The sequence below is a fragment of the Trachurus japonicus genome, chromosome 21, assembly GCF_045865225.1.
Source record: "Trachurus japonicus isolate A0001 chromosome 21, Traja_1.0".
Lineage (NCBI taxonomy): Eukaryota > Metazoa > Chordata > Actinopteri > Carangiformes > Carangidae > Trachurus > Trachurus japonicus.
This window is the reverse complement of record NC_140927.1, coordinates 12496901-12520395: the sequence shown is the minus strand read 5'-3', so window position 1 is coordinate 12520395 and position 23495 is coordinate 12496901. Positions and strand designations below refer to the sequence as shown.

At 41.7% G+C, this 23495-nt stretch overlaps 2 protein-coding genes across 2 annotated transcripts in view; one reads left to right on the top strand and one right to left on the bottom strand.

The window, feature by feature from the left end:
- The window catches only part of LOC146964841 (TSC22 domain family protein 1-like), a 31382-nt gene extending 23125 nt beyond the window's left edge, over positions 1-8257 (top strand). Inside the window, exons 2-3 of the mRNA XM_085766231.1 lie at positions 4933-4984; positions 6448-8257. Coding sequence (XP_085622357.1) covers positions 4933-4984; positions 6448-6717 — 322 coding nt within the window. The 3' untranslated portion in view covers positions 6718-8257. The remainder of the gene's footprint in view (positions 1-4932; positions 4985-6447) is intronic.
- Positions 8258-9056: 799 nt separating this feature from the next.
- serp2 (stress-associated endoplasmic reticulum protein family member 2) lies at positions 9057-12463 on the bottom strand. The gene is made up of 3 exons (XM_085764751.1): positions 12277-12463; positions 10196-10268; positions 9057-9567 (listed from the first exon to the last, which is right to left on the bottom strand). Exons 1-3 carry the CDS (start codon positions 12358-12360, stop codon positions 9527-9529), a joined length of 198 nt encoding a protein of 65 aa, XP_085620877.1. The 5' UTR covers positions 12361-12463; the 3' UTR covers positions 9057-9526.
- Positions 12464-23495: the final 11032 nt, after the last annotated feature.

Here is a 23495-nt window from a genome sequence, read left to right as displayed (position 1 = left end):
GTCATTCATGGCTTCAGGCGTAGTATTAGCATTAAACTGGTTTACTTGATTCTTGTCACACTGCAAGTTCAATTAAATGTAACATCTATTGTGAGTAAATTGAAGGGTGTGCTAATGCGTAGTAAACTGCAGCTGTGCTGAGACGGAGAAGATGGATGACATACATTTGCAGTATAAATATGTGCCACTTCCAAATATCTCTCCAGTGAGTAATCAGACCTACAGTATGTTTCTTTTTCAGTCTTCAGTTTGCTTATCACACTGTGCTGTTACCATCATATAGGTCCATCTAGTGCACTGTGTCACACAAACGTATCCTTTGTTTACAGCAGTGTAGTAAGACACTGAGTTGCTGGTTTTGTTAGGTACACCTAAACAAATCTGGTTCAATGTAGGGCAACAGCCCTGAAATGAATCTTATCTGTGTGCACCTTATCATAGATAATGCCTCAGAGAAGGGTTGATTCAATCAAGTCTGGTGTTTATATACAGGGGCCATTGCTAGTGGTGATGGGAGAGATTTATCAGCAGTTTATGTATTGTATGTAAGCTTGTCTAGCTTTTAAAGGAAAACCCCTCTGGTACTGAGATTCTCCAATATTAATTGAAAGCTGTTACATTTATTTTAGAAAATGCATCGAACAGAGACTTGATGCTTATATTTGTTAAATTTGATAAAATAGTAATCATTCAGTAATCAGTAGTAATGATTAGTGCCAGACAAAAGTAGAACATCAACCAGACGTCTGATGAAGGAGCTTGAGGACTGGACTTAATACAGTTTGGGTCATTTTTCTCTTAAGTTGCCTCAGTAGGTCACTGAGCTGGTGGTCTTTTTACAGCAAATCAACAAGGCCACCAGATGTCTGTAATATACCTAATATAACTGTCTATAGAATAGTCTGCTTTTTGTGCAAATAAAAACCATGCAGTACTTGGTAATAAATCACATACCTGTACCAATAAAGCGGCATTCTTGTGATGTTGGCATCCCCACCAAGCATCATGTGTACAATATAATGGGTTGACGTCACTGGTGTAAATGAGACATCATGGTATGGCATGGTACATCTGAGCTCAAATAACATTTAATAATTATAAGATTAATAATTAAAATTTTGTGTATTGGAGGAAAATATTAACCTACATATAAAAAACCTTACGGATCTAAGCAAACACCAGAAAACTGTAAGTTATACTTGTTTGGTTGTAGTGCTTTAATTGCTTTGACTCTGGAGACGTTGTTTAAAGCACAAGGTCTTGTTCCAGTGGCTAATCAAAGTTTTCTTGGAATGTCATTTAGTTTTCCTCCTGGCTTACCGTTAGTGACACCAAGTTTAGCTCCCACCAAGCCTCCGTGTGCCTGTTAGTGAGTGTGACCACATTGGAGCTGAGGTGGTTCTGGCTATTTGGGTCTGGATAATTGGCTAAAGCGTCTCCCAGTCAAAGAAGAGACCGGAAGAGATAAGTGTGGCTTAGATCTTCTCGTTAAGCCCTTTGGCTTCTTGTGAAGTTCTGTAGTTTTGGACTGGCGGATGAGGTGAGCAGAGGTTGACTCCAGTCAACGCCCTTTTCCAGAGTACTGGTGCTTAATAAGCCAGGACTGATCTGCCATACCCAAATTAGCCTAAACTCGCATTGTAAAGGTGAACATTGACTTTAAAGTCCCTGTAAAGTGAAATTGGAGATTTGTTTCAAAACATATTATAAGTGTTGGAAATGTATTGTTAAAAACATGCAAAAGACTCATTTCTGTACAGTGCTTAATTTTAGAATTAGACTGTTAAACTGTTTCACTCTGCTTTAGTGGTCTTTTTTTGGGCGGGCTTACGGAGGGGACTGCATGACGTACTGCACCCCCTACTTTCATAACTCCTCCCATGTACACGGTAACATATAGTACATTATAGATACTTCAAGCATGCTAGCATCGGTGGTTATCCCACTCGTTTTTGAGTTAGTATATCGTCGCAGTTGTTTTTCTTTCACTAGCTAGTCATCTCAGAAGTCTGTCTTTCCTGGCTGTTTGAGTTCGGAGACCAGCTTGTCCACCTTATTCACGTTTCCATGGGAGGATAACGCTGAAAGAGAGGTGGCTTGCTTTTGTCCGCAGCTATGCTGATGGGGAGAAGAGCATCACCACCATGTCTTTCATAAAATAACATTTATTAATGCAAACTGAACTGTTCATTGTAAAACATTTATTTATTGATGTAAATGTGGTGTTTTCTGTACGTAACAGAGCCCCAAGGCAGCGCTGCTCTTCTGTCCAGTACACACATGAAGCTTCACTTTTAATTCAAACAAACTAATGTGACTGACACAATTGTTAGAACTCAGAAAACACATCTTGTTTCACCTTACAGGGACTTTAAAGTACTTGAAAACTACTTGGAGTGCATCGTGTTTTATTCTTCCTGCTATCTGACAGTCATTCAGGCCATTGATACAACAGGTGCACTTTAGTAATGCTCAGTGGGAAACGGGTTGGATTCGAGGAATATTTGTTATAGCATATTAATACATTGACCACTACATAGTTAGTGGATTTGCCGTATCTCATGTGACCTTAACCAAACCTGTAACACACCCATCTCACTTGACCCTATGCCACACTTGCATCTCATTTAATTTTGCTGTCAAAATATCAAGGATTTTCAATATTTGCAGGCATTTGTTGATAAAACAAACAAAAGCAGAAGTTCTGTATTTGTTTCTTGTATGTTGCTTAGTGTAGGTGTGATCATATAAGAGGAATGTGAGCAGTCTGTGAACGTGATTTTAAGGGTTTTGGGTGTGCGTGGAATGTGTGAGAGCAGTTTTTCAGAGAATGTAGGGAGGTGTGTGTTGGTGGGAGCGGGTCTTGTTAAGACGGTGTCTGAGGTGGGAGTTGTTTAGGTGTGTCATTATGACTGCTCGCTCAGCACAAGGTTACTCCCTCTGCAAAATGCAGAGAAGGATGTTTAGTTTTGTTGTGTGGTAATTTAATTTGAGTCAGACTGACCTTATTGATCCACAATGACCTCAATCATTTAAAAAATTCACATTTGATGAATGAGTTTAAACGGTTATTAAGTACAGAGTTTAGCCGGGGGTCTGTGGAGCCACAGGGGAGTTTGATTCTCATTTAAAATCTCATAATAAAGGTTTTGATTAATTAACTGACACCCAGACATGTCTGTAAAGCAAATTACTGGAGAGCAGGCCTGTTACACCTTAGTTACTAACATTACAGTTGAGTACGATGGAGTCTGTGCTATTGTTTTTATTCTGTCGAAAAACATCCCCTCCGTGCTCTCTAAACATCTTGACCACCTAGTTTTTAGCCCTCTCTGGTCGGTGGTCGGTACTCAGTGTAATTATTTCTGGTTTTGCCAGAATTCCTTGATCTTGCAGCTCGACCTTACAGCCATGCGGTGCAGTACAGTGCTAGGCCACATGGGGTCAGCATATGTGCAAGATAGCACTTCATTGTTGTTTGAAACGTTTGATTTAACACCTGCCTTTGGAGCTTGATGGTTTATTTTCATCTTCTTTGAAAAAATGACAGTTACCTATCCTCCTGAAACAGTGCTCTTAGTGAAGATCACCCCCGGATCATGTTTGTGTGTTGTAAAAAGTATGATCTGTATGGTGATTGTATGTTTTTTTAATTCTACAAAATGACACAATTTATTACTGACTGAAAGCTCAAAAGCTGCCTGTATTCATGCTCATTTAGAGATAAATATAAATGACCACATATAATTTGTATGATAGATAAACAAACAAAGACAAAAATAGCAGAGGGATTCCCTCTATGTCTTCCCCTGAGATGACAAAACTTTCAGCTTTTTTTTGTTATGGGGATGGAAAAACAACAAAACAACAAATCACTTTTTGATAAATTCCTGTACTAATAATAATGGCCAAGGCAGCAGTAGCGGCTGACACAGGGTCGATGTGTATTGTAACAGCCCTACATCTTGCCCTTCCCCTGCCTGTGTTAGTATACTACAGCCCTTTCTTCTTCCTCTCCCATCCGGTTCTCCCCGGTTTCATCCACCTCCTCTCTGTTCCCGAAATATTTTATGCAAAAACCGTGTCAGCTGAGCGCCAGGTGGGGGCGTGCCTGCATAAATCATTCAAACAGCCTCCGTCTCCACCAATCAGGAGCCGCCCCCTCGGTGTGTCGCTGGATAAATTATGCGGCCTTGTCCCGAGCCGCAGATCTGTTCTGCCCAGAGCCGAGATGAGCCGACCTTGGATTGTGTTTGTAACCGCTGCGGTCGCTGCACGAGCCTTTACCGGACACACAGCAGAATAGCGCGAGTGGATGTGTCTCGCTTAGCCGATCGCGTGGAGGTCGAGTCGGGACACGAGGGGTTTGTTCGTTTAACGGACCGTGAACCATGAACAGCATGAATACGCCGTGCTACACCGTAGCTATGGATCTAGGCGTCTGCCAGCTGAGAAATTTCTCCATATCGTTCCTATCGTCGCTGCTGAGCGCGGACAGCTCGCACGTCAAGCTCGACAATAGGTAAAAGACAAAACAAAAAGGAAAAAGCCCAGCTCCGACACAGAGCCTCTCTCTGTCTCTGTGTGTGTATGTGTTCATGTATTCACTGCGTTCAGGGCTCAGCTCCCTGCACACGCACCACTAATGTCACCGCTGTGTGATGGAGAGAGCTGCACGGCCCGTGGATGATACAGTATCACTACACACAAACGCACTATACTGACTTTTATAGAAATTTCCAGATGCTTCCTGAAACCATCCAAATTTCTATGAAGGGAGAAAGGCTGTTTTTTTTTTTTTCTTCCCACCACGGGCAGCGACTCCATATTTTTTTCTTTGCTGTTATTTGTATTGATATAACGCATACTGGTATAAAGGTTGTTTTTTTCATTATTATTATAATTATTAATTTCTCGTTTCTTCTTTTGCAGTTCGTCCGGAGCCAGCGTTGTTGCCATTGACAACAAAATCGAACAAGCAATGGTGAGTTTGAGCTCGTCTCTGTCCACACTGGGGGAAATGTTGACTACTGCACAGGATGTAAAAGTCCGTGTGAAATGGCGGATTTTGTGTGTTGTTGAAATATCGGGCTTCATATTTCCGAGATAGGTTTAGTAGTATATTACATTCCGATGCATGTCCTTTGTTTGTCTTGGTTGTTTTATCACCGTGTGTAGCCTGAATAGTGCAGGACGTAGTGGTCAATGTATTCATTTAAATATCAAAGTAGGCCGCTGTAAATTGTTAAATGAGTTAAATGAATGTTACTTGTCATGGTATTGAGGTTCTCCCTGCGGCATTAACAGCGGACGTTGTGATGAAATTAAAATAATATCCACGCTAACGTCAAAGTAAATTTATAGCCTCCTCAGCAAAATCAAGGCAACTACTTCAAACCAGCCGCGGTGCCCAGCGTTTCAAGTCCTTTTCTCTAAAGTCGTTTTTCCCCCCATCAAATCACTGCAGTAAATCCTTTGGCTCACCGTACCAGCAGTTTTCAGCATATTATTATCGAAAAAAAAAATCAAGCTGCGTTTTATTTTTCTTCCTTTTAGTTTTCACTCTGCCTCTGTTGTCGTTTGCTGTAGGCTCTGTTGCTAGGCAAACTGGGAGGCTCGCACGCCCGGTTATAAATATCTAGCCCTCTGATTGGCCGACGCTGTAGCGTAGGCGGGGTTAGTGACGTAGCACCCTGGGGATAGTCTTTCTCACGTTTTCCCTTTATCATCCGTTTTGTGTAGTATCACTTCATTATGTCGGATAAAGCCTCACTCGCCGACGGCCTGAGGTGCGTTTAGTACCAGGTCAGAAACGTGTAGTTCACATTCATGGTTCTCTTTGTCAGAGTCATTTGTTGTGTCATAACAAATCTTGACTTCTTATGGATAAGATATTCCACTGATGACGATGTTGTGAGCTCTGGGAATAATTTTACATAAAATTCCCACCATTCACATTATTCTCATAATGCTCATTCAGCATGACTCAATGTAGTATTCATATTGCTGACTGTAGAGCAATTAATGTCTAATGAACGTTTAAACTGCTGTATATAGCTGTAGGGTAGTTATTGCCATACCTGGACCAACATAGTTTCCCATGTCCGATTTGAGATCCTTTTCTAACCACACTGGACAAACGTGAAAATACATTGTCAGTTTTAGGATGATTAAAAAAATATTTATATGTGTTCTTAAAAGACTAAGGCTAGTGATTTGTACAAGAAAGGTTACACAGGTTCAAGTGATATGCAGATTGGGATCATGGGACATTTTCTCAGGATTTGTTTTATTGAGTTTTTAATGTTTCCTCCATCCATTTGTAATCAAATTTCTAAGCTAGAAATTTGATTAGATTGAAAAACTTCAGGTTAGTGTCTGACCTTTCATTGATGTGTTGTTATTGATGGATTCCGACCATAAGCCCTTATCTCCGTCTTGTCACAGGACCTGGTGAAGAGTCACCTGATGTACGCTGTGCGTGAGGAGGTAGAGGTCCTAAAGGAGCAGATCAAGGAGCTGATCGAGCGCAACTCCCAGCTGGAGCAGGAGAACACCCTGCTAAAGACACTGGCCAGCCCAGAACAGATGGCCCAGTTCCAGGCCCAAGTTCAGACTGGCTCCCCGCCTGCCCCTCCGACAGCTGCCACACCGGGACCCCCAAGCAACGCCACCCTTGCCCAGCCCGCCTCGCACAGCTCTGGCCCCTCGGCGTAGCCCGGTCTGCACTGACAAAACAGACTGACTGACAGTTTTTGCGTTCTGCTACTGCAGCAGAGCCAAACCTTGCCTTCTACAGCAGGAGGTTGCGCTGTTAAGACAAGAATTTGCACATATTTATCTCTCAGAAGGATGCAGCCAGCGGGACGAGCAGTGTTGTGCTCTACGGCACGGCAGAGGGTGACAATCTTGAGACTCTGTTTTTGGGGGGCTGGGTGGGGTTGTTTCAGAGGAGGAGAACGACGACTCATTGAACAATTGCCAAATAACCCTTGGACATATCAACTAGAATGTCTTACCAAGAGAAACAAAACAGCTTATCAGTGGCGACAGTATACTTAACTATAGATTTAAAAAAAAAATCACTGTGCCTGTGTCTGGATTTTAAGTGATGTCGATTTTACTGATGAGGGAGATGATGATGATAATGGTGATGATGATGGAGGAGCAGGAGATGGAGGACTGTACTGGTTGTTACCTTTTTTGCTGAATGATGTAAATAAAGAGGTACTCTCTCAAAGCTAGATCTTAAAGTTACAAGTCGACAGATCTGAGGGAGAGAGAGGAAGGAGAGAGAAAAGGCCTTCTCAGAGTGACAAATGAAGAATGTTAGCAATTATTATCATGACAAAGTCCCCATCTGGAATGGGGGAGTCAGGGGAAGGGCTGGGGAGGGGGTGGGAGGCTATTTTGAACAACTCTTGGCAGCATTGATGATGTTACTTCAACTGTGGGTTGGTGGGATGAACAAAACATGGTTTCTTATGGAGATGATGATATTCTATTTTCAGTATTTCACTTTCAAGCTTCTCATTTTTGCCCTGGACAAAGCTCATTATTGCTGTTCTCTCAACCCTGCAGTGGCATGTAATTTAAACCTTATTTGACAGGGTTGAGACATCGGGCTAAGCTGCATTTCCTTTTTTTCCTAAAAGTTTGATGGGCAGAAAACGGTGTATATTTCTGTATAGTGTAAGTACCATGTAAAATAGTGAGGAGGAGGAGGAGGAGAAAAATAACAGATGCTATCTAGGTCACACAGATTGAAGCGGGTGAGCGAGGGACGTGCTAGTCTTGCCCAGTCTGTGTTGTCTATTTTTAATGCTGTATTTTCAGGACTGTGGATCGACAGGAGTTTAGGTTATTCAACTGACAACATGCAGCCAACAATGCTGTCCATATCCCTTACTGTAACATTAACTCTTTGACTGTAAATCCATTTTCACTTGGCTATTTTTCTTTCGGGGTATTGCACCTTTAATTTTTTTTTTTTTTTTATTAGTTTTGACAGTGAAGTACTTCTGGATGAACAATATCTCAACATCTAAAAAAAAAAGAAAAACTCAAAAAAAAAAGGACAGAAAACAAATACAAACTCTGGAGATGTTATTTCTTTTTCATTCTGTGTATCAGTTGTATGCTCATGTTCTGTGCATGTTTCCGCAAAGACCGGATAAGATATTGTAACATACATACCACAATTGCACTTGACAGCTGCACTTCACAACTTTCAATAAACATGCTTAAGGAAGAATAAGCACGTGGTCACTATCTTTTTCTTTTTTTTTTTACCGTACTCCTGGTGTGATGATGCAAATATGCTGAGTTCAGAAAAGCTCATGCTTTCCTGACAATCCTCTCACATGTATAGCTGGAGTCTGCTGCTTCAGGACATTATTTCATCAAGATTCATGACTGTCCTTGGAAATTTAAGATTCAGACAGACTCAACAGTTGCTCACACTCAATTCTTCGGTCATTTGAAGCAATTTATGTATAAATTTCAAATTTCCAACAGTATTACTATTCAAAGTCCAATTAATTCAATCACTAAATTGGCGTAAACCAGCATTTTGGTAATTTCCCACTAAGTCAGTTTCACAGGGCAAGATTTAATCTACAGTGCAACATATTTAAGATTTCTAAACTAAATGACTTACAGGGTCATAAATGGTTCTTTTAAAATGTTTTTTTTCTGCTTTTATCCTATGACACAACTTTACATTTACATTTTTCTGTGGTCATGTATACCAACTCTAGAGGTGTCACAGAGGACATCTCATCATGTGATTTTAAAATTTCCTATGTCCCAGTTGAACAAGGCTTTATCAAATCCAGTGTATTTTAATTAATTATGAAGTTTGTTCATAAGAATATGTGTTTTAGTTTGCAGCTTAGTCAAGGTATTAAAAAACCACTACAGCATTTCCACCACACTGCATTGGCTTGTCAAATTTAGAGCTCCTGTCTTTTGGAAGTGGCTCTTCCCCTGTTCCAATAAGACACATTAGCACATAGTGTGTGTACAAGCAGACACACCAATAAACACCATGAATCTACAAAAGCAGAAGGAAAACCAGCTGCTCCCTAAATGCTTGACATTTATTTGAAAAAAGATTGTTCTCACACAACACAGACAAATACTGAAACAAACAGATATGGCACATTGTCAGCAGGAATCACTGGCCGCACTCAGTCTCACACCTTCACACACACACACACACAGGTGCCAAGTGAGTAATGAGACACACATGTTCTCCAGCCAGCGTGGTTTTAGACTGTCCATAGAAAAGCTGTCAGAACCACAGACGGCAACACTGTAAACGCTGATCGAGGTCTGGGAGGGGGGGCGGTGGTCAGGGAAGCTTCTCTCTCTCTGTCTGAGAGCTGCCGGGTCTCAAAGCGCTGGCGTCAGTCTCTGGGCCTCTGGATGGAGTCCGGGGGTGGTGGGGGGGTGCAGGCGCGGGCTAGCCAGGCGCAGTGAGGGCATGAGGGGGTGGGACAGGGGTCCGGAGGCACCTTCTGAATCACATCCCCATGCGGATGCTCTGGATGATCTGAAATATGGCTGAGATCACACACACACACACACACACACACTGACTTGTTAGATCACTGTTTGTTTTGGTTTTGGTTTAAAACATGACCAAGGCACTTCTCGCATTTTGATGTGGCACAGTAGCTACTGGTCCACTGTGAGCAACACAAGCACTCAACAACACAGTCGAATGCTAATATTATGTTTCTCCATTGGATTTAGAGCAGCACGTCTACTGTTTCTACCACTGTAGTAAAGAAAACTACTTTTTCTACTGTGTTGGGAGTCCTTGTAAAATAAAAGTAACACCATTAGCTTATTAGTAATAAGCAGTAAAAGTTCTTTTTGATAAGCAATACATAAAAAACACAGTGCAACACAACACAACATAATCAAGAACATAAACATAAAGAAGAACGGGAAACAGAGCAAAGAAAATAAATAAAATATGCAAAAGCGACAAGTAAAAAAACAACAACACCCAAATCCAAAAGATAAAAAAAGGAAAGTATAAATAAAATGCCACTTCAATACAATATAAATGGTGCAGAGGGTGTGTGAACCCACTGCCACATGAACGTTATCAGCCACTACAGTAGTTTACCACAAACAAAACTTCATGCACACACACACACCTTTAGATACAGAAAGTATGTACCTGATCCACACACAACAAATACAAATAGGGCAAGCAACCAGGGGCCCACAGGATACTTCTCCTCTTGTGGTCGCTATGGGAAAAACACAAACACACACACACACACACATACATACATACATACACACACAGTGTAAATTAGCAGATGCTGCAAAACAAAAATAAAACTTGTGGGTAGACTTACAAAGTAGTTTCCCATTACCACCTCTGCTCTGGTACTTGGCTCCTTCTATTTAATCCTACAATCACCAATTGTCTTGTTTTTCAGACCAATGAGAAAAGATGATGCAGTTCCCTCAATAACAACTGTGTGGTTGCACTGAACAAACCCCAGTGTCTAATTATACACTGAAAGGTGCAGAGTTAGAGCTTTTTCTCATTGTGGCTAATGTGGAAAAGACGAGTGGAACAACACGAGTCAGCCCGTCTCGACGGATTTCGGGAGCACCCATCATCAGTCCCACAAGATGATGTCATCTGCCTGTTTAGCCGCTGGTGGACGATCTTGATGCCTTGTAGGGAAGGTTGTTGTTTTCCTCCTACAGTAAGAGACGCCTGTCACAGAGAGTGAAACCAGACCCTGAGCAGACTCCAGATCTGACCTTTCAGATGCTGTTCAACGTCCATGTAATGACAGAGGACAGGGTGGAGGGAGAACCTTATTATTGTTAGAGCTGACACTACGCCGGCCATTAGTTTCATTCACACCAATATTATCTCCCACGCCCACTTTTATCTCGACCTGGTGGTTCCTCACAGTAAATGGGATTTTCAATTTGTACGTGCGTGTGTGCTAGAGAGGACCTGTGATAAATAAATACAAACGCCTTGATTAGGACGACAAAGATGCCAATTAATTATTGTCTTTGCAACAGTGTAACATGTAAGGCATGAGCCAACAAGTCAGTATCCTATCTAAATGACTTTGGCTACAACAACAAGAGCAGGTACTTAATTGGTTTTATCAGCTGCTGTTTCCAAGGTCAGCTTGGATTGGAGGACTTTAAAGTGCTCAGAGGAAATAGGCATTGGGCTTTCTACCATCGACATGATGCAATCAAAATGTCCATCACATTTTCCCCAGAGCCCAAAGTGCAGTTATCAAAGTGAAGGACAAACCCTCAGCTATTCAATTTACAGTAACATTAAACAGAGTCTGTAAACAGTTGTGGCTTTATTTTCTGTTTGCCTCCTAATTGATTCATCCATAAAAAGTTTAAGCACCAGCTGAGCTAAAATGTTCCTGTAAAGCCAAATAAACCAATTTATAGTCACACAGCAGTTAACAAACCCTGAGGCCACAGTTGGACACACTGAGGTGCAAGTAATTATTGTAATTATAGATTCCTCTGTTGATGTTTTTCTTAACAAATTAATTATTTGTTCTATGAAATGTCAAATAAAAATCTATCACAACCTCCCATTTTCAGATTGCTTGAGTTGTTCACCAACTAAAGTCTAAAATCAAAGAGTCATTCACTATTAAGAGGGCTAAGAAAACAAAACAGGCTATATGATTTATTTATCATAACACATTAATTGAAGTTGTTACAAAAGTATAACTGTTCAATAATTAAAAATATTCCCCAATAATCCTTTCATCTGGATGCCTTAGCTTCCAAGCTTTCACAGTTGGCAATAGTTTCATCTGTGCATCAAGCAGCAGTGGTTGGACTTATTTGAGATGACAGAGTATAACCGGACTGCACTTTCTGCTGTCAGAGTGAGGACCAGGTTAGAGAGCGGAGGGCGGAGGGCGGTGACGGGCGGAGAGCAGCAGCAGCAGGCTGAATCAATGAATGAATGAGGTTTTAATAGAGCAGCCCAGCCTGCCTGCCTGCCGGCTCTGTCCTGGGTGTACACACACTGAGCCCATCAGACAGCAGCGCGCGGTGAGCTGGTGCACGTCCTGACTCACGCTGCGCGACATATGTGTGTGAGGAAACCAGGAGACATTGAACAGCCAGCTGGCACCGACCACCGACCACCGTCACCGTCACGCTGCCCTGTACACACCGGAGAGAGCGGCACCTATCCGGGCTAACATCATGCTGGCGTGTCGCTGACAGTTAACGGCTCACCAGCGTCTTGGCTACGTTTCCTCTCTGCGTGATGTTCTTGCTGTGTTTCTCGTTGGCCATGCGGATCCTCTGTTTAGCCACCATCTTCCGGAACGATTAGAGTACCCGGGATAAATTAAGTGTGTTTAGCCTGTGATTTTCTGATGCTGCAGGCTGACGACAGCACCCCGGCTGCATCAAGCAAGGAAACTGGCCCCGGAAACCAGACCGAGACCCTTTCAAAATACAAGCACCACATGTCTGAAGAGTGCTGTAGCATTTCAGGAAGAAACGAGCAAATTTGAGTTTAGGCTATATTTTACGAAACGCACATTTAGTTTAATTGTACCAGCCACGTTATTTTTGTCTTGTTGCCAAAACTCACAGATGGATTTAAATGTAAAGTGTTTGTGAGAGCTTTTACTTTGTAGGGCCATCACAGGAAGAGGGCTGTCTCAGTTTGCTGAACTTGACATAGGCTCCTTTATGCACCTGGAGGAGATGAGCGTGGTCAGACCTCTTCTGGTCTGACTGTATCTGTTTACACATGGAGGTGGAAATGTGACCTGAGCGATAACAAACCAACAAGATGAGACACAGGTGAAGTCAAAGTGGTAGCATTAGTTATCACATCAACAACAGCAGTTCCTTGACAACATATAGCCTACCATAATATAGCCTATGTTATGAAGGGGTAAGTCTATCCAGCCTAATAAATCAGGCCTTTAAAGGGATAGTTCAACATTTTGTCAAATTAACCCATTGCCATAACCCTATAGTCACAGCAGTAGGTTTGTTACCTTTAATTATCGGTGCAAGCTGTTTTTAGAACGGCAGAGCAGAGCCATGAGCTGCTCAGAGCTACGCCACGGAGGCTCATGCTTTCTTGGTTTCCCCTCATCAAACTCATCAAATACACAATCCAACAACTCCAAAACGCTCTGGTGGACAAGTTGTGACCTGCACATTCACCACGCTATGACAGAACATTACCAGACAGAGCTGTTTTAGAGGTAAATACAGAGACGGCTTGATGAAAAACTGTTCCTGAAGGCAACGTACATCAGTGGTTTTGCATGAATTTGTTGAACTGTCCCTTTAATCTGAAAAATGTTGAACTATCCCTTTAATGAAGCCTACCTTCATGGATGTTCAGTCCCACACACTAAAGCTGTAGCTGCAGTTTCAATAGAAGAATGGAGATGGGATTTATTGTGTAGTCAGACTTTAGACTCGTTGTTAACTACAGTATTTGTCACCAGGAATGAAAAATGGGTTTTATTCTCTAGCTGGAATCTCCTGAGAACAAATTGCAGATCAGTGTTTAATGTGAAATAATGAGTACAGGTGGATTGAAAACCCACTGGCTATTTCCAATCACTACAACACTACACTACACTACACTACACTACACTACACTACACTATTCTACACACACAGGACTGCAGCCTCTTCATTTACAGTCTTCTTCACTATGAATAAATACACAGCAGGAATTATCTGCTGCAACTTTTTTCACTCATGACTTGCAGATACCTTCTAGCCTTTTCTGCCCTCATTATTGTAGGTCTAAAGATTAGTAATACAACTATTTAACTCAGTGAACACAGTGAATGATCACTCAGCGTTACTGAGGGTGATGCACACGATCCCCAATCAGTTACAGCCGGATTACATCATTCACACTGTGACAGGACGAGCTGGCTGCCTGCTCAGAGGGAGTGGAGGACAGAGGCAGAGCAGAGGTTGCCTAGCAACTGCATCAAAGAGGTGCGCTTTGAGAGGGACGCACAAACTCCACCAGTAAGGAGAGGGACAGATGGACGAACTGGTCTGAAGAGCAGATTCATGACCAACGAGTGAGAGACGTTGGCGTAAGTTGGAGGAGAAGGGATTGAGCTGTTGTATCGAGCGCAGCTGATTAACCATGTACAACTTCGTCAACAGGCCTAATGTTGATAGTGCTGGAGGTTCAACACAGCAAAAACCTGACTATTGATAATGCCCCCATCATGTTATTTTATTCTTCAACTGTGCTCATTATTTTCCCCTGTTGTATCCTAGAAACACGGTCCATCCAGGTGTGCTCCGCCTCTCTTTTGGCTCTTTGCTGCTTTCTACAACCCTGAGCAGGATAACCGGTCGAGACAATGGGTGGATTTATGGATTGATATATCCTTAATGTTTGTTTTTCCAGTGACTTAAATTCCCTGAAGCAAATGTTTGATGACATTTCTTCTCAGTGCACAGAGCAGTTCTTTGGCTCATCAGTCCCCGGCCTGCGGGAATGTAAAGTCAATATATCAGCAGGGTACTAATCTGCTGCTGTTTCTTTATTGACAGGAAAAAAATAACTCTCTTTATCTTGAAGAGCAAGATTGAAAACACCCAGATACACCTACACAGCTCAGGCATGAATCTTGTTTATTTATCATGTTCAGCGAGAAAAATGGAAAAACAAACAAAGACAGTAATGTTAGTCCTTGATAAATAACAGTTTATCTGTCCTTCCAGCTCTTCTCGTGTTGCTGCAGGAGTTTCTGGTCAAAGCGGCAAAGCGGAGGATTTGCAGACCCTCTGTAACAACGAGAGGACTCCAGGTGCTGTACACACTCACCGCACCCACCTGTTGTTCGCCAAGACATTCCTCCCGCACGCTACCTCCGCCTGAGGTCACAAATACTTTTAACATTGTCTTTATATGTGCTGTGAGAGAGACAGTGGAAGTAAACAGAGGTCGCAGCTGCAGATCGAATTTCCTCGTGTGTTCGATGTCTGCATCAATGCCTGACCTGGATTTCAAGCCTCTCACTTTCCCATCTCTGGGGTCTCCATTGTGTGTGTGTGTGTGTGTGTGTGTGTGTAGACCAAAGTTGTAGGCTACTGTAGGGAAGAAGAGAATTTCAGAAAGCAAGAACAAATTGGACATGAGTGAAAGGCCAGGACAGAAACAATAGATTTTCTTTTATTCATTTTTTATACATTCACTTCTTCTAATTCCCAATAAAAATTATTCCTATTTCATGTCTTTTTAGAAATCTGCTCCCCTCTCTCTTCTCTAAGATATTTCTCTGTTCTCTTTGATTAAACTGACAATCAAAAAACAATCAAAACCAAAACAAATGTGCAAATCGGCTTGATTTAGGCAAAAAACAAAACAAAACAAAACAAAAGCTGAGCTTAGTTGTAATCATTATACTATAGCTAACAAAGGCTACTACTAAACAACATCAAACAATGTTTCCAACCAGGGGTCATTGTCCTTCACAACTTCCCTCAACCTTGCACCGTTTTCCATCAGGGAAAAGTGGCTTGGAAAGGAAAGAGATAGCCTTGAAATTAAAGGAGCACAATGAGCAAAGTATGTCAAGGATGTTAGTGGAAAACACTGTGTTGACAGCAAAGAGGCAACATGCAGCGCACCCGTTTAAGTCTCCAGTAGGTTAAACGTACCAACCAGACATGCTGAAATTCTCCACCTGTTTAAACACAGTGTTTTAAATTTACACTTGAAGATAACAGAACGTGTGAGTAATAACACTGATGTAAGTACAGAGTGACCTACATGTTTGTTAGACCAAACAACATACAGGCCGGACTGAGAAAGCCGTTTATGGCTCCTCCAGGCCACAATTATGCAAAAAGTCTGCAGGATGGCAGACAGACATGTTAACATGAACACGCATGCACGTGTGACACAGCAGCTGTGGCTGACTTTGACAGGGGAAATACCTGAGAAGTCGTCCTTATAACCGGAAGCCCGTTAAATAAGAGACAATGCTGAATACACACAAGCAAATTGGATAAAGAAATGTGACTTAATGTAGATTGAAGCTGCCCATCGTCCGTCGTCACCTCACAGTATCTCCTCTGTGAGAAAATCCCACCCGCAGTAGCCCTGTTTTGAAGTATAACATGGAGAATATCTGACCTAAATTCTGACTTGTTTACCTCAAACCTGCTCCCTAATTATAGTCCAAATGCACCCGGCAGAGCAGAAACATGTATTTCAGCCACCGCACGAGAGCAAGGTAAACAGCAGTTAACACTAGTAAAATAAACCTGAAACGTGAGAGATGAATTCAGGCAAAGAGAGAAGAGGGTGGAGCGGTGGAGCAGGGAAGGAAATGTTTGATGTCTGCATGTGAGGGTGTGACATGGACAAAATAAGCTCTGTATGAAAACATATAGGCGGGTCGCTGGGTTGAAACTCATTACTTCCCAAACAAGCCTTCCTCTTATTTTTGATTGCCAGGCTCCCGCTGGCCTTGATGCTGCCGGGGCCCGACAGAGCTTCATCTGTAGCCTCAGATACAGTAACTCACACACAGCCAGGCCTCGCATAATACACACTCCAACACATGTTGAGTCTATTTCAAATCAGCAGCGATGTGTTGAGCCCTCAGTGCTGCTGTCATGAACAGGAAACAACACTGACTCCTTTCCTGCTGCACAAGCACAGGTCTTAGGCGCAGCGCTCAGGAAAAGCTGAGAAGGCTTCCAGCTGTGGTGTTTTCCAAAAATGCAAACACACAGGCAGCTCGAAGGGCTTCCATGCCCTGAGAAGGAAACCTGGCTGCAAAAATATTTACTATTTTCACAGTTCAAAATATCGTGCAACATGCAAATCTTCAAGCTGGGTCGAGCTAATTTCTGCTGGGTTTGGTCTTTTTTGTTTGTTTGTTTTGTGCAGTAGATGAACCACATGATAATCAAATATCCCATTTCTACATTTCATAAATCCTAAGCTTTTAGCACAGAATGACAATTTACCATAAATGATGCAGCAAATATTAGCTTAGAGAAAATCCTGGAAATTCAAGAAAAAAAATGTCCAAAAAATGGGACAAAATGCAGATGTAGCGGATAAATTAAAACAAACAGTAATTGAAACTGTAAAACTGTAAACAAATCTGCACAATCTTGGTATATTTTATTTTACACTTAATTTACTGTGTGTAATAATCACATGGGATGTAATGTATTACAGCTTCAACGAGTTTTAAAAGTAGCAGAGAGGTGAATTTATTACCTGTGGAGCTACCCCAGCTGTTTTCTGTCCAATGCTAAACTAAGATGTTGCTGCATTTGACCATTATTAGGTAAAAGTCCATAGTCCAAGACTCTCATATCGAGGTTTTATATTGCAAATATATTACACCTGTGTCTTTTTGTTTAAAAACTGTAGTTTTACACTCCTTGCACATGTTCTTATTTCTATACAACAGTAATGTAGTTGTATAAAAATCATCTAATCTAGGACATTTGAAGCTCTAACATCATGTGGGAGCGTGTTAAGGAGTGAATTCAGTCATATGAAGGTCACTTGGGATGAAAACAGCTGATGTTTCTTAGGTGAACTGAGTCAGTGGCTACCCGGGAAATGGTTGACTGGATTTTGAATGAATAGAAACAGTCAGAAACACTAATTGATTTGCTTTTTCAAAAAGAGGGATGTGATCGCGAGTCACAGGAAGACCTGAAAAAAGAACGGTGGGATGGGAAGCAAAATAAAAAACATAGCTCTGGTTTAAATGAAAATAGGTCAGTGAGGAGATTGCTTTGTGACGGATACACACACACACACACACACACACACACACACACACACACACACAATTTTTGACAGGAGATGATAATCCTTTCATTTTTATGTTTCGTTTTCTCAAACCATTGAACCACCAGTGCACCTTCAGATGATGGGGGTCCCAGTGACTCACTGGGACACACCAGGGAGATTTCTTCACATTTATTTTTATATATTTTTTCTCTGTAACAAAGACAACGAAGAGGAGCAGAATGAATCCTAAACTAGTTTAATTGTCCCCAGAGACTGGCAGCAAGGAGGTGCAGCAGTGCTGTGCACACACACCCCCACCCTCTGCCGCTATGTGACCCACTTTGGATGCCAGACTCAAGGATTGCCTTGAAGTGTGTGTGTGTGTGTGTGTGTGTGTGTGTGTGTGTGTGTGTGTGTGTGTGTGTGTGTGTGTGTGTGTGTGTGTGTGTGTGTGTGTGTGTGTGTGGCAACCTGTGAAATGAATACAGTAGATGCACTAAATAAATAAATAGATAGACTACTCGCACAGTAAGGAGAATAAGTTAAACTGCAATAAAAATGCAATTTAAATCTGCGGGGTCAATCCTTGTTGTTGTCACATTTCTGTCCCACTTTGATTTAGTGAGTGGATTTAGGTGTTGCAATGGTAAATTGTGCCTTTGTCTTGGCATGAAAGAGAAAAAGTAGCTTTATATCTCCAAAGCACAGTTTTTCTTTGAGGTTTGGCAAATACCTTTTTTTTTCTCATTGCCACACTAAGTTATTATACTTTTGTGATCAAAAAAGTGTATCAGCCACAAGTGAACTTGTTGTCCACCTTAAACTGTTCTGAGGTTGCCACGGTGAACAAAAGTTTCACTGAAACATGTCTGAAGGAGTGAACATATATGTAATCCTCTTTCTCTCATCACAATATTTCTGCCCCTACACAGAATTGCCACAGGTTGGAGAGTGGTTTCAGCACCCTGTGTCCAGACACATCAAACATCAGTGGGAGAAGGACTTCACAGCTTCCACAGCTCAGTGGGAATCCACAACACAACAGCATCTTCTAAATGTGTGAGATATAAAACCATTCAAGTTATAGTTATCACACCACACAGATTAAACAGAATGGATTCATCTGTTTCTCACTGTGGCAATGCCCTCCAATGAGGAGTTTCTGGAAAGATGTCACTCAGCAATTGGACTACATTTTAAACCTAAAAATACCAGAACGCCCATTAATTTTCCTGTTAGGAAAGAGAGTTGAAAATATTTGATCGCCACTCATGCAGCAAACTGTTACATTAGCCTTGGTGTCAGTTAAATGAATACTACTGATAAACTGTAAATTACTGAAGTCAAGTTGCTTTAACGTTGACATTTGATTCATGGATTTCATGGACTTGATGTCAATGGAAAGCTTGAAGCTTATCTGAAAAAAAGTATGTGTGTTTGATGTATGTTTTGCACTCTGATATTTTCCTGTATGATGTTTCCTCTACTCTTGAATCACTGTGACATTTAGGCAAATTACTTTGAGGTGCACATAAAGCAACAACAGATGATGCTGTATTGGAAAGTACTGAGGCTGAGGTTCAAGTTCAGTGCTGCAAATCCTCACATCAGAAACTGGTCTCTTGTTGTTGAATTGTAGGAACAGCTCCGTTGTTCCATAAAAAGTTCCTAGAAGTTCCTGTGGCTGCAGACAAGATCAATACGCAAACACACACCCACATGCATGCATTAAAACACCAAACAAAGATGGACGTGCACACTTGCACAGGCCACAGTGGAGTGTGTGGAGTCACCTTGAGTACCTACTCCACTGTTTTTACAGTGCACTCTGCTGCTTTTCTTTTAAGTGTATTTTTGGGCTTTTTCATGCCTTTATTAGATAGTACAGTTGAGAGAGACAGGAAATGGGGAAGCAGAGAGAGGGGGGAATGACAGGCAGGAAAGGGCTGCCTGATTCGGGATTCGAACCAGGGCCGCCTGCACGAGGACTGTAGCCTCAACACATGGGGCGCTTGCTCAACCTACTGTGCACCCCACACTCTGCTGCTTTTCAAACATGACTTCAAACTGACACTGATGGTTCATTCTCAAAGCTCTCACGGTGAAATCATAGTTGTAAAATAAGGTTGTTAAAAGAACACATAAAAAGCCAACCTGACAACTCCAGGTTTGTCCTCAGTAAAGGCTTATAACGGATCCACAATATAAAACATAATTAAATGATTTAACTCGTAATTATGTGTCCAACATGGATGAATCTTATTTTTCATCAGTGAACAATTTAGAAAATTGTGTGATGAATTTTAGCCAGAGGAACAAGAAATTGTTAATATTGAAGAGAACAGGGTCGTGACATAAATCCACACAGGTGAACAGTCAGAGAACTACAAGATGGAGAAAAGACACAAAAGACAGCAGCCAGTAAAACTGTCAATCCAACACATCTCTCTTTTGGCAAACACATCACCTGGCCCCTGCAGGAGAGGAGGCTTTGGGTTTTTTGGCGATGGACAGTTTGCTCATCTCGCTTTGTCCTGATGATTAGTGCTCCCTGCACTTCTTTGTTTGGGTCTTCTGGTGGTTATGAAGCTCCAGCTCGCTTCATATTGTCCTGCTGTGCTGAGACACAAAACCAGTGCGCTGGTTTAGCCGCTAAACGCTACAGTTTTACTGACCAACTATTAGGTAACAAAGCAGCTACAGACAAAGGAAGCACAATGACTGCAGGCCTGAAAACCCCAGAGAACGCAAGAACGAGGGGCAGAGGGCACACGCACACACACTGACACATATGCATGCACACTTATGGTACCTGTGTGAAGACAAATATGTACACACGTCTCATATGCACATGCACTCACACGTGGGGACAAGCCAAAGTGCACATGCAGAAGGCAGCAAAAAAGAGTGTGAGCCTCACAACACTGGCACACAGTCTGACATTCATACATGTGCACTGCGAGCTTCAGACTCAGCAGTGCTTCGTTAATACTCAGCCTTATTGTCCTTATAGGCCAGTTGCACAGAGCACCTTAAATCTTGTGTTAAAGTAAGTTACCTAAGGTTGTTGCACAGAACTACTTAAAAGCTAAGCTTAAGTAATAATAAGATATTTGCTTATCTGTATTGTCTCACAAAGTTGGCCAGTAGAAAGAAAGACTTTGCGTAATCAAATCAAAGCAGACGGATGTTTAACACTGATCGATGGACATGAAATACTTCAGCAGTAACTATTCTGTAGCATAAATCGCAGAGCATCATTATCTGCAAAGGAGTTGGAAAAGGAAAAATAGTGGAGAATTCAGTTGTGACAGTTCATAAACGACTGCAAATTAAATCTATAGTACAAAAATCAACTCTTCGTTACCCTAACCCTTTTTTACAGACTGTAAATAAAGATGGATGTTGCCTCTGTGAGACGGGGGCTGCTCCACCATCGCTTTAGTGCCTGACTATGCCAAACTCACAGCTAATCCAAAGAGGAGTCGTGCGGAGCCCAGAGTTTGGAGAATGGCGGCTTGTTGCAAACATAGGCTCGCTCAGCTGTCACTCAAAACAGCCACGTCTTCACACCATCATGCAGAAATTGAGGTCTTAATGAAATTTTAACCAGTGAGTAAAAATATACCCAGCATAAAGTTGTCATGAAGGAAGAAATTAGGCTTAGAGGCCTAAAGTATTTTTGTACCAGGCTATAAACATGTTTATTTCTTCTGTTAAGTTGAACATTTTAACACTGAGTCTTTGTGGAACGACTCACTGATGGAGCTTGGCTCAAGTGGCAGGCTGCACTTTTCAGTTTGTCTGTGTTGGCTCAGTTTTTCAGCTGCTTCCAATCACAGAAACAAGACTTGATCCTCTCCACTTGTTGCCATAAACTCAGCCATGTTGTGGTCGAGGGCCAATCAGAGGTACATTGAGTGTCTTCTTTTGTGCATCTACTTGACTGACTATAAAGTATTCCTCAAATATAAAACAGGGATGAAGAGAAAACCTCAAATACTGAAGTGAACTGTCAGGAAACCTCAAGGAGATTTTTTTTGTGCAACAGTTTTTATTTTACAATAAATGTTTTTGCCATAATATTTAACCAAAGATCCATAGTGCAGCTGAGCCCTCTGTGTGTGTGATTCTCATATTTCAACACTAAATAGGCAGTACTTTGAGCCATTATTGCCCAACTGAGTATAAACTTATTTATACTTCATTACATTTGAATACGTTAAGTTAAGTGTGCCTGTAGTAAATAAATCATGTTGCACCCACACTGATTTGAGCATTTTTAGATTATCATCATGACCTGGTTTCTTCCCCATGTTAATGTTCTCCCTGATGAGAAGCCTCTCTGAAACACATAAGTGTCTGGTTTTGCATTTCAATGTGGAATAAAAGGACCTTTTATTACTTGATCTTCCTGCGTCATTTGAATATTCCTCCTCTAGGAATTCCATCATGAATATGCAAAAACACACACAAACAAACACACACACACACACACACACACACACACACACACACACACACACACACACACACACACACACACACACACACACACACACACACAAACTGTAATTATTCTGCACATTTATTCTTTTATCAGTGTGTGTTTTTGCAGCCTTGAGCCAGACAACACACATGAGCAAATGTCAAACTGAATCATCATCAGTGGCTTTAGAGCAGCGATTCATGCTTATTTTTATCATTACAAATGGAGAGTGTTTTGTGCGTGTGTGTGTGTCTTGGATAAACATGCTGGAAAATCTCCTTCTGGCGACCCAGGCCTGCCACGGGATAGTCCAAAACTGTTTAAAGAGCGCTCAGTCCCTCTTACAGACAGCCAAGGTCAACATACACACACACACACACACAGAGAGAGAGAGAGAGAGAGAGAGAGAGAGAGAGAGAGAGAGAGAGAGAGAAAATGCTAACACACTTGTAAATGTACAGATTCAAACACAATCGCGTTGCCAGTTCTTCTGAGTGTGCATGTGGGTGTGTGAGCTTCTGTGCCATCCAATTAATGCAGGTGATGCCAACCCACAGAAGAGAAAGTGGGTCAGCATTTGGCAAGCCAAGAATACAAGGATACACACACACACACACACACACACACACACACACACACACACACACACACACACACACACACACACACACACACACACACACACACACACACACACACACACACACTCTCCTCTGTTATTTAGCTGGTGTCAGAACCAAAGGAATGATTCATGAAAAGATGTACTTTTTATTCTCAGCTGACAGAAGCACTAAATATCTGAATGTGTAATGTGACAGTTGTTTTTGTGTAGAGCAACATTATTCTCTCTGTTTTACACACATTTTTGTAGATCAAACCTTACTGTAATTGTAGGATCCACAGGCCTAAACACAACCCCAAATGTTAACCCTCAAAGAGCCTTTTAGAAAGGTGAAGAGTTATCACAATGTCTTCACTTTCCAAAAATCTCATCACAAAGCACCAAAGGCCAACAAGTGAGAAATAAACTGGCTTAATCTGAAGCACTACATGTACATTCATATTTTATCAGCTGATTATTTTACAACTTTCAGATGTTAGATCTTAAAGCAGAAGTAAGCGATCTGGTCGTTTTAGCTAACTTCTTGTCAGCCAATGGAGTTAGCAGTCCCCGCCCTCGTCCCTACGTCA

Excerpts from the sequence above, each read along its gene's own strand:
- serp2 (XM_085764751.1), bottom strand. The coding sequence starts at position 12,360 with ATGGTGGCTAAACAGAGGATCCGCATGGCCAACGAGAAACACAGCAAG. Across the intron at positions 10,269-12,276 it reads GAAACGTAGCCAAGACGCTG|CGACCACAAGAGGAGAAGTA; the intron begins GTGAGCCGTTAA and ends TTTTTCCCATAG. Across the intron at positions 9,568-10,195 it reads ATTTGTTGTGTGTGGATCAG|CCATATTTCAGATCATCCAG; the intron begins GTACATACTTTC and ends GTGTGATCTCAG.